Source organism: Scomber japonicus, chromosome 10 (genome assembly GCF_027409825.1).
Source record: "Scomber japonicus isolate fScoJap1 chromosome 10, fScoJap1.pri, whole genome shotgun sequence".
In the NCBI taxonomy this organism is placed as follows: domain Eukaryota; kingdom Metazoa; phylum Chordata; class Actinopteri; order Scombriformes; family Scombridae; genus Scomber; species Scomber japonicus.
Window position 1 is genome coordinate 23,585,908 of NC_070587.1, and position 11,456 is coordinate 23,597,363.

At 43.3% G+C, this 11,456-nt stretch overlaps 1 protein-coding gene across 2 annotated transcripts in view; it reads left to right on the forward strand.

Annotated features, from left to right (window-relative positions):
• The window catches only part of ldlrad4b (low density lipoprotein receptor class A domain containing 4b), a 130,618-nt gene extending 119,362 nt beyond the window's left edge, over positions 1–11,256 (forward strand). For both annotated transcript variants that reach the window (XM_053326720.1, XM_053326721.1), the window contains 3 exons: positions 3,574–3,728; positions 5,237–5,287; positions 9,653–11,256. In XM_053326720.1, coding sequence (XP_053182695.1) covers positions 3,574–3,728; positions 5,237–5,287; positions 9,653–10,237 — 791 coding nt within the window. In that variant the 3' untranslated portion in view covers positions 10,238–11,256. The remainder of the gene's footprint in view (positions 1–3,573; positions 3,729–5,236; positions 5,288–9,652) is intronic.
• The last annotated feature ends 200 nt before the right edge of the window (positions 11,257–11,456 follow it).

Genomic DNA, 11,456 nt, shown 5'->3' on the forward strand with positions numbered 1-11,456 from the left:
CTCTCCTGACACCTCCCCCTGACACACTTCCTTCCTCCCTTCTCGACTCCTCCTCTGGCTTCCTTCCTCCCCTACGCTCAGAAGAAGAGAGGCCATTAACTGCAGCCGCCAGTCCGTAGTTTTATTTTGCTTCAAAACACCCCCCTCCCCTCCCTCCCTCCATGTCTGCAGCTCGGAAGACAGCTTTGAGTCTGGAGTATGTGATATTTATCCGGCAGGCTTAACAGAAGGACTCGGTTGACTTGGTTTCCCAGAATGCCGTTCTCCAAGTGTATATAACCCTTCCCTCAGACCCCTCCCTGTGGCTGTGCTGTGGTGAGCGCACAGGCCCGGGCTGGTAGTGGTTGAGGCTTCCTCTTCACCCTGCCAAACCAAAACTTCTCTCCAGCACATTTGTACTCTCTTCAGGTAGGGCAGCGGCTCCCGAGAGGTCACATGACAAAACCAAGTGGTCACATGATGATGAACGAAAAGTAGCTGGACTATATTGTACCTATCTTTTTCAGCCACACACAGCTACACACAGGAGGGATTCAGCATGTTTTAATGTTCACTTTCTTTACATTGATTAGAAATGTAACATACCACTGATGCAAACCTAACATTTCCTACTCAGAGCTGCTTTATTTTTTCATCATTTTGGGCTTTTAAGCAATCTTTTAAACAGTGGATCTGCCTCAAATCTTGCAGGGAGTAATAGAAGAAAAAAGTGAGATAGCCCTCTTGTGTTGTTGTGGCGCTCGCTGTAACCACAGGTCACAAATCCTCAAATTAACCAGAACAGAAATCTTAGAAGGTTATAACTTTAAACTGCTTTTAAACGGCTACTGCATTACTGAACATACCAGGCTGTTCTAAGATTTGCATTCACCCCACTCATTATATCCACATTACTGATGATCATTTATCTAAAATCTTATTGTGTAAATATTTGGTGAAAGCACCGATAGTCATCCCTGTGATATAATCGCAATAGGGGGGGGGGGGGGGGGGGGGGGGGGTCCATCAGACATGACCAAACCCAACATCACCCTCAGCCCCTCTCCCTTGTGGCTTATTAGGTGAATTTGGCTGTACAAGTCTCAAAAGGGGCTTTTTTTTTCCCCAGAACACTCTCCTTCTTCTTCCTTCCTTCTCTTATATGTGGCTGATGATGTTACCAGAGGGTCATTCAGCTCAATTTTTGCTTCTACATCTTCACTCTCCAGCCCTTCTTTTTGTTCTCTCAGTCCTTGTTCTACCATTATCTGGTTTATATTGTGACGAATAGCTTAAAAAAACTAAATCAGATGTCCATTGTGAGAAACAGGGTTGGGTTGTGCCATCATTTCCATCTGGGATTATAACGCTTGCACTGGTTTATTTGTCAGTTACATTGTTTTAAAGGGCAGTTCAGTGTAGTATTATGTAGCCGTTGCACCATCACCCTAATTACATGTTTACTTTTCACATCCTCACTTGTCATCAAGTTAAAGACAAAGTTGCTCAGCTTGTCTTGTCATTTTCTCGTTCTTGGCCAGTTAATGCTGCTCTTTTTTTTTTTCTTTTTAACCTCCTTGTGGTTATTTTGTTAGTTGGCGCTCTTTCCTCTCAGGCTTACCCCACCCATCCCCTGTGGCTGCTGCGGTGGAGCAGAGGGAGGTTTGGGTGGGTTTAAGTTTCAGCTCTACCATAATGCAGACAAATTTTTAAAAAAAAAAGAGGGGTGGATTTAACTAGGGTAGGCTCGGTTTTAATGGACTGGGGTTGGTCCTTTCCTTGTCTTTCCTTGGGTTTCCACATTTAGTTATTTTTGTTAAGTTTCTTCTTGTTCTTCACTCCTGTTGTGGCAAAGGTTGCCACCACCCCCCCCTCCCTCCCTCCCTCCAGTGGATTGAGGGTAACACACTGTCATTTTGCACAGAGCTTTGTGGAGAAAGTGTCCACCAGAATCGAGGCATTGTAGCTGGAATAGCTGGAGTGTACATTGTGTCATTGTTCTTCCAGAAGCCGCACTCACACCCACACATACACACTGAGACACAAACTACACACACTCATATAAAGTGAGTGAGTGTCCAGCAGTGAGTAAGAGTGTGAGTCAGAGGTCAGACGGGGTGCCAAGACAGGACAAGGTCAAGACTTCTTGCTCAAAACAAGCCGGCAACACGCAACAAAAGAGTCTCACAGAGAATAAGAGAGAGAGAGAGGAGGAAGGAGGGATAGATAGAGGAAGAGAGAAACTGAAAGCGGGAGATGATAGAAGAAACACAGTGAAAGAATGATGCGGGTGAGCGAGGAATGCGAGAGCGATAGAAGGAAGAAAGGAAGAGAATGCAAGAAGGGGACTTTTCGGGGTGAGAGAGACAAAGAGGAGGATGGAGGGATCGGGTGAGAGGAAAGATGGAGAGAGAGAGAGAGCAGAGACAGAGGAAGGGACTACTGGGTTCAAAGAGATAGAGTGGGAGGAGAAAGAGAGGAGAGGAGGAGGGAGTTGGGGGGGCAACAATGAACAAGAGGCAGACGTGACTGTAAAGCAGCGATCATTGTGTCTCCCAGTGGTGCCCTGATCTGGGAGGTCATCCAGATCAGCTCAGATGTGTGTGTGTGTGTGTGTGTGTGTGTGTGCGTGTGTGTGTGACTGTTGTTGTTTGTTATAGACAGAAACACCGCAGTTATTCAGCATCCTCACAAAGAAAGCACTGTACACCGAGACAGACACCACGCTCTCAACACTTATCTTTTCTGTGATTTGAGGCTTTTCTGCAGAGTTCCCCGAGACACACACACACACACACACACACACACACACACACACACACTCATTTAAAGCATACATACATTCTCTATGTGACAGTAACTTTGAGTCTGACCTGTGCTACCCCCTGCTGGTCAACATATGTTAAAACAGACTTGTGCTCAATAAGGGAATCAATGCCTCTTTAAATATCTTAAACATTTTCATTTAAATCCTCAAAAAAAAAAAAACAGATTCTTCACAAGGTCCATTTAATAGATGTGCTGGAGCTTTTGGTCATATTAAATGATCTTCATCGCCAGATAGAGTTTGCCTAGTTGTCATGGAACAAGGCTCCTCTAACATTACCTCAAGATAAATCTGAGGTATTATGTGCATTTCCTTTTAAATTTCCTTAAAACTGGGTACTTTTTTTATCTCTTCAAGCCTTTAAACTGTTTTAAATGAAACAATTTGAAAATATATTCATGTTTTGAAGTGCTTGCAGCTCATAGAAATGATGTGACCTTTGATAAGAGTTTGTGAGTTAGATTTGGTTATCGAGGCTTAAAAGCTGCTTTAAAAAACATCAAAATGCCTTAAAGACAACTATTAGGAGTGTAAGAAAAATGTTTCTTTAACAAAATAAGATACTTCTGCTTCACTACAATCATCACACAGGTGCAGGCTGTGAGCTGTAATGTTTCTGAATGCTTATTTTTCTTTCATTCTCCTTTTTTAACCAGGCTTTACACCACACAGCAAATAGTGTAAGAAATGTTTAAAATGGACCTATGTCTCATTGTCATGTTTCATACTAATCCCCCTCCTCTCTTGTTTTTTGTGTGTTTGTGCAGCTGAACTGGAGTTTGTTCAGATCGTCATCATCATCGTGGTGATGACGGTTATGGTGGTGGTGATCATCTGCCTGCTCAACCACTACAAGCTCTCCACCTGGTCCTTCATCACAAGGCAGAGCCAGGCCCGCAGGCACGACCATGCCCTGCAGCAGGTCAGTATCACTCTGCATCTGTGTGTGTGTGTGTGTGTGTGTGTGTGTGTGTGTGTGTGTGTGTGTGTGTGTGAGTGAGAGACAAAAAGATACTGTCTGCTCATTTTTGGCTGCTCTCACTCTACTGTTCTCTTCTGCAGCATCTCTGCCGATTACATTTCGATCTAAACTGGCTGAGTGGAAAAAGTGTGTGTGTGTGTGTGTGTGTCTGTGTCTGTGTGTCTGTGTGTCTCTGCATCTGTTCTCACTTGCTGTCCCTGTCGCTTACGTCTTTTATGACAGTACATTTCTTCATTTTTCATTTCTGAAGCGGGGACAAACGCAGCTCACCAGTTTGTTCCCAGTAAAGCTGCGCTGAGCTAAATGAATCCTTTTATCCCTGTCGGAGTCTCTGTCCCAGTTTCAACTGAGGTAACAGCTTCACTCCAGTCTGTTAGGTGAACTTGCTGAATTGGTTTCTTCAGAGCCAGACTCTGTCAGGCCTTGATGTTTAATTCACTACAGCGCTGTCTAGACAGCGGCGGCTCTGCCCCCATACTGACATGTCGACACACTGGGACAAACACATACACACACGCACAGACACTTGCATATATGTACGCCGCTCTGTTGCGCCCACTGAATATGATTCATGCAGATGTTTATGCACACAGCTGGTCCTATTACAGATGATTTAAATTCATCTCCCCTTTTTTAAATATATATATATATATTTATTTATATATATCCTGTCATTTACTGCTCTGTACCGTCCAATCAAAGCAAACATTATGCAAACAAAAGCAGACACAAAGCAAAAAAAAAAAAAAAGTGCTGTGAATGTAACATCAGAAAGGGCCGGCAGCAGAGAAAGCGCAATTTAGAAGAATAGCCAACAGCCTTTCGCTCCCCTAACAGACAACATGAATAAACAGGCTTTTTATGCGCGTTCTTCCTGTTTTTCATGCTTTTTTTCCCACTAAACTTTTGTTGACTGTGCCGTCTTAAGAAAACATCCTGAAGTCAAATGTAGACAAAAGAGAAACTGCAATTATTTGACAGTTGTTTTATCCTGACTGTTTCTAATACGGGAAGCCGCTTTCTTATTATTCTTGTGGTCCTCGCCCCCCTCAAACAAGGCCAGGATTTGGGTTCTGAAGCCATCAGGCGTTTCATCTTTTGTATCCTCGTTAAGTTGTTATTTTTTGGGGTGTTTTTCCTTTTCCTTCCTTCCTATTTTTTTTTGATATATTGTTGTAATGGCGACGTAATGGCTTCTCTTTAAAATCGCACATCAAAAAATCCCTCTGTAAAAAGCGGCAGCGATTGTTGTATTTCAAAGCAGCTGTGAATCTGTCACATTGTCTAATACATGGTAATGTGAAACAAGATAACTGATCACTTTGCCAGCATTAAAGAAATATGGTAGCTCAGATATAAACCTGCTTTACAGCCTTTAACAATCTTCAAACCACCGGGGAACTTTAGAATCTCACTTTTTCCTCCTCTTGTTTTGTCTGGTTGTGTAGGATGGCTGCCTGTGGCCTTCAGACAGTGGCTCTCGACAAGGTGCCTCGGAGGTAAGACAACCACCACCACCTCCACCACCACACTGAAACCTATTATACCCACAGCTGAGTCTTATTCGCTGCGAGGAGGCAGACAGAGCAAGGCTACGTTTAATATTTACAACCTTGATGACTCTCGAGAAGTGACTGAGACGAACACAACGGTTACAGCTAGAAAAATACATTAAGAGTGTGTTAAAGAAGATGCGTCTACAAGGTTGTTTAACAGCAAACTGTCCACTACGTTACAAGTAGAGCTACAACCACCAGTCGATTCAAAACATAATTATTCGGCAACTACTCAGCAAATGCCGATCAAGCAAAAATGACAAACATTTGCTGATTCTAGGCTTTCAGATATGATCATTTGCTGCTTTCTTGGTCTAACCTTGGTCTTACTATGAATATTTTCAGATTCTAAAGATTTCTTATAAAGCTGCTCAAAACAATCTAAAATCTATGTCACAATAAAATGACATTTATACCGGAGCTGAATAATGATAAATGTGATCATTATCATTCTTTTGATTAGTCGCTGCATCACATTTGCTGTCACAGGTATGCTTGTTTCTTAAAAGTAGTGTTTTTGGCCAGTTGTTGTAGCTGTTTCAGTGAGAGTACGTTTTTAGTTGGGACGAGATTCACAATGATGATAAGTCTATTAAATCTGTTTATTTTCAAGCCTTTGCTTTGACCTCCTTCTGAATTGAAACACTTTCCAAAGAGCTGTGACTGTTCATGGTAACCCAGATCTGCTGAGAACACTTGTTCTAAATAGACAATATCCAATGAACCTGTTGTCTGTCAGCTCTTATGTTAACTACTATACTGAAATCTTCTTTTCAAAGATGATGTGTCGCCATATTTTTCAGTATTGTCAAATAATCATGTAGCCTTGGGGTGATTAACATTCTTCCTGTGTGTCTGTAGCTTTACTGAAAATGTTCAACTTGTAGGGAATTATTTTACCATTGGTTCTTGCTCAGCTAACTATGTGCTACTGCAGGAAAAGCTGAGATCCATTAGTGATGAACGCTGCTGCTACTTCTTGTTTTGTGCCATATAACAAATTAACTCTTGGTGCCGTAAAGCAATCCAGCAGAATTCCTGCCAAATCTGATTTGGGATTGTGGTGCTTGGTTTCTGTTTGGTAGTGAAAAAGCTCAAATTACTTAAGCTACATTCACAATGCAAGCCAGATTTTTTGGCAATATCAGATTCCAGTTTGTCCTGAACCGACCCACACGTGCAAAAGAATAATAACGCACATCAGCACGGCTGCACGCTATCATATGGAAGTAAACAAGGTGGCCACTGTAGTCAGTGTTACATTTGTGTTTATAAGTTGATGTGCAGTGGAAGCCAGCAAATACAAGAGCAGATAATAATGAAGATGAGGAGAAAGAGACCCATTTTGACAGAGTGACCCCTGCAAGAGCAGCATTGTGACAAATGTCCATACAAAGTGACTGTTCAGACTGAGGTCACAGTGCAGAAAAAAATCACACTTATTTAGAAGCACGTTTGAAAGTGAGAGTAAGAAACTATGACTCCGATAGATGAGTCATATAAAATCAGATTTGGACCCAGCAGTCTGATCGATGATTACTTTTATTGGACGATGTATTGTCTCAGAAATAATCGTGATAAACAATATTATTGTCATTATAAGATCATTTTATACCACTGATATAATGATAATATAATAGTATAATAATGTAAGTCGCTGTGTTATGAAAAGAAATCTGTCTCGTCTCTGCTCTCATTTGAATCCTAGTCTGCTCATTTTTTCAGTACTGGCCCATGTATAATTGTTCTGTTGTTACAGCAGTGCCATTAAGCCACAGAGATCTTGACATTTACAGTTTTGTTGCTTGTAAATATTTGATCATCCAGGAATTGAAAGCTCGTAAGTCGTGCCGGGGGAACGCCTGGCACCGATTCTCTAAAGAAAATTAAATTTGGCTCGCGAATACAGAACGACAAATGCCAGTTATATACTCACTGAGACTGCTGATGTGTTTGTTTAATGCTGACTGCGCCAGGAGGAACTTTCACAATCGGGTAATTTTGATAGTATTGATAAGTTACTGGACTCACTTGGTGACCTCACACCTACGCCGACTCACCGCTGCCGGTTTGGTTCAGAGTGCACCGGCAGCTAAAAGCTTTACATGTAAACAACAAATAATAAAAGAGAGGGAGGAAGAGGAAGAGGGGCGAGGGGCGGGTGGAGAGACTAGATGGCAAGTGAATGGAGTCAGAGGATGAGGAGCAGGAGGTAAAAACACAGTGTCAACGTCAAAGCAAGACCTGAGAGACCTGCAGAAAAGTGGAAAAGGCCACGGAGACCAACACAGAGGGAGACGCAGCCTGAGAGTGTGGGTGGCTGATAGATGCAGGGAAAGGAGGCTGTGCGTGTGTGTGTGTGTGTGTGTGTGTGGCAGGGGGGGGTGGATGGTTTTTGGTGCGTCATTAATCAGCAACACCTCCCCTGACACTGTCTAGACAGCCGTCTGAGAGCTGCCCTGCTCTGCCGCGCTCTGCTCCCTCCATCAGCTATACACCTTTTCTCTCCCCTCCCCTCTCTGTCTCTCTATCTGTCTGTCTGTCTGTCTCTCAATCTGTCTGGCTCTATAGTTCTCTCCATTTCATCTCTCTCTCTCCCTCTGTCTCCGTCTCCTCTCCGTTTATCTCTACAGCTCTTTCTTCCTCTCTCCTTTCTCCTTCTCTTATCTCAGTAGCTTTTCTTTTTAATCCTTTCTGTCTCTCTCCATTTCAATTGCCATGATCCTCTATACCAATGCCCCCCTCCCACCCCACAGGTTTTTTCTTTTCTTTTTTTTCCCCTCCCCGGTCTGTACTCTTCATCCAGACTGCCTAGTCAGTGGGGGTGGACTATTAGAGCCGCAGTCACTAATTGAAATGGGTTCCCTCTGATAATGAGTCGCCACACTAAAAATGTGTGGAATTGGACGGGAAATGTGAGAAATGAAGGAGTGGATCACACGGGCCACAGTCTGATGAGCTAATTGAGGTGAAGATCCTCAGACAAAAAGCCGACTGAGGACGAAGTCGGTGCTTTTTCGAATGTTGTTACTGTTGCGGGAGATTCTTTTTCTTCCCTTTTTTTTTTACTGTAATTACACTCTAATGCCTTAAATAACTAATTGGTAGCACAGTCGCGTGGGCCATGGCAACATCATTCACTCTAGTCAAGTGCTTCCCTGGATTCAGTTCGACCCGCAGGATGAAATATATGCAGTGTACTCCACCGCAATCAATGTCAAAATCCTAGATGTATTAAAGGACGGGTACACAATTTTGAGGAGTTAGTTAGGAGGGTTTTTTTTAAGTCAGTTAGGAGACCAAATAAACGTTGAAATGGTTTTTCTTGCCATAGTCATTCCTCCTGTTATGAATTCTCTCCTGTGTAAAAATATATTAAAAAGCTGCAGCTTCAGCTGTCCAAATGATTCAAATCAAGTCTTCTATGTTTCAACATTACAGTGTTTTTAGTGCCAAAGTTCCTCTTTTTCTTACTATACTTCCACCACAGCTCAACAGGGAAACATTAAGAGGGAATTTGATGCTAAGAAGACTGTAAATGTGTCAGATATCACTTGATATGACTAACTCACACTGCTGAAGCTCAATAGAAGCTGATCATCTACTTTTAAATGACTGTGTGGACACACTGTGGATTTAGTACTCCATCACTTCCATTGAAAGCACATTTGATTTTGATTTTTATTGGACCTAATAGTGCAAGTTGTGATTGTACCAAGAGTCATTACCAACTGTTCAACACTCAGAAAAATATATAAATATTTGTTGTTTTCTAGCGTCACATGACCTGCAGTTCTGACTGTAGCCACTCTGCTGAAATCACCTCAGAGCCCAGCGCTGGTCTTTGAGGCTTGGTTGGGACGCCCAAAGATTAATCTTGGGGGTCATGAGATATTTAATAGGATTTAGAAATGTTTGCTAGACAACATTGTGTTCATTCCGTCTGACATTATAACCACATCATGCTCTCATTTTACAAAGTGACACACTCAAAACAAATTGTGATTAAAAATGAACACAACTTGTGTCTGATGTAGTACAGTGGACTGTAGTTGTTAGGACATATACATGTGAATATGTCATCTTTTCTGTCATTTTTTATGTATTTGAAATATTGTAAAACATTTTGCTATCAGTTGTAATTTTGTTTTTAGCCAGATTGCCTGTTGATGCCAACTGACATTCTTGTATCTTTTCTCCTCCTTCTTCTTTCTTTCCATCTCCTTCATCCTCTCTCCTCCCTTTCTCCTTTCTCCTCCCAATCTCCTTTAATTCCTCCTCCCACCTTCTTCTGTATCTTCCTCTCAGGTATTATACGCTCCCCAGGCCAGGGATCGCTTCACTGCTCCCTCCTTCATGCAGCGAGACCGCTTCAGCCGCTTCCAGCCCACCTACCCCTACCTGCAGCACCAGATCGACCTGCCGCCCACCATCTCGCTGTCGGACGGCGAGGAGCCCCCGCCGTACCAGGGGCCCTGCACGCTGCAGCTTCGCGACCCCGAGCAGCAGATGGAGCTCAACCGCGAGTCAGTGAGGGCGCCGCCCAACCGGACCATCTACGACAGTGACTTGATCGACATGGGGGGAGGCGGTAGCCTGGGAGGGGTGGGGGGAGGAGGTGTAGGCATGGGAGGAGGCGGTCCGAGACCGCCAAGCAGTAACTCGGGCATCAGCGCGGCCAACTCCAGCAGCCACGGGCGCATGGAGGGCCCCCCGCCGGCGTACAGCGAGGTGATGGGCCACTACCCCGGCTCAGCATTCTTTCTACACCAGCACAGCAATAACCAGAGGGTGGGGGGGCCGGGGAGCAGGACGATCCAGCAGCAGAGCCAATCAGAAAGCACAATAGTACCTGCCAAGGCCAAGGACGGCCAACCGGAGGACCTGGTGTGAAGAAAAAGGGCAGGTGGGGGCTGCCCACCCCCTCCCCCCCAAGACTGAGAACTGCCTCTCCTCTTCTTGTCTCTTCTCCTCCTGTCCACTGATCACCTGTAATCAGTGGTCTCTCTATCGCTCTCTCTCTGTCTCTCATGTCCTCTCTCCACACTCCCATGCACAAATGAATATCAACCTTAGCTACAACAAAACAAGGAAAGAGAGGAACCAAGCGTCGATTTCATTTCCGTTTCCTGTTTCTTTCCGATGTTAGGAACTCAAACAGCTAGCACTGCTGGGGGCAGGATGTATGCACTGCGTGGAGTTTTTTTTTGTTTTTCATTCATTTGAGGAAAAAAAACAAAAACGTACTGCTAGCACAGACTGAAACTTTTTTGTCCACCCTCCCCCACCTCGGGTGACGACTCTGTCCCCCACCGAACTGAGGATGATGTTTTTTTCTTATTCTTTTTTTTTATTTTAATTTTTTTATTTGTTTATTCTTCTTTTTTGGACCGGGATCTGTGCACAAAGCGAGAACTGAGAATCAAGGACTTAAAAAACAGAGAACACGACAAAAAAAACAGACTCACAAAAACCCAAATCTTAGTGCCAAGGTTCATGAGGAAGCAAAACAAAAGGGGGGAGAGGAGAGAAAAAAAACAAAAAAAAACACTTGTTCTAACATTCAAAACACAAAAAAGAAAAAGTTATCTAAAAGTTGCACTATTTTTTTGTTGTAAAAGAGAAGAGGGAAATGATGCTATGAGATGATGAAAATGTTGATGATGTGTTTGTTTTTTTGTTTTGTTGTTTTTTTTTTTCTTTATTTTTTCGGTGTCCTTTTTCATGAATGGACTTGACTGACTGAACTTTGGCTCCAAAGTTGTTTAAACAGTTGGGAGCGAAAAGAGAAAAAAAAAAAGAAAAGGAAAAAAAAAAAAGAGTATTATAAGCTTATGTCCTTCCTTTTTTGAAAAACCGCAAGAAATACTCGTACCCAGCCTACGACATCTCTGTCTGCTTTCACCACAGGCACAGTGAGACTTAGTAAGAGAATAACCTTGTACTGCTTCACATCTGTGTACACCTCAGCCTAGCAGGAGTGGAGATCGGGGAGGGGGGGGGGTGTGTGTGTGTGTGTGCTGCGATCGGGGCTGCCGGGCGGACAAGTTTTCCTTCTTCTTCTTCCTCTGGCTTTAACAATGTTTCCCAAAACCAGAGTAAGTCCCTCACA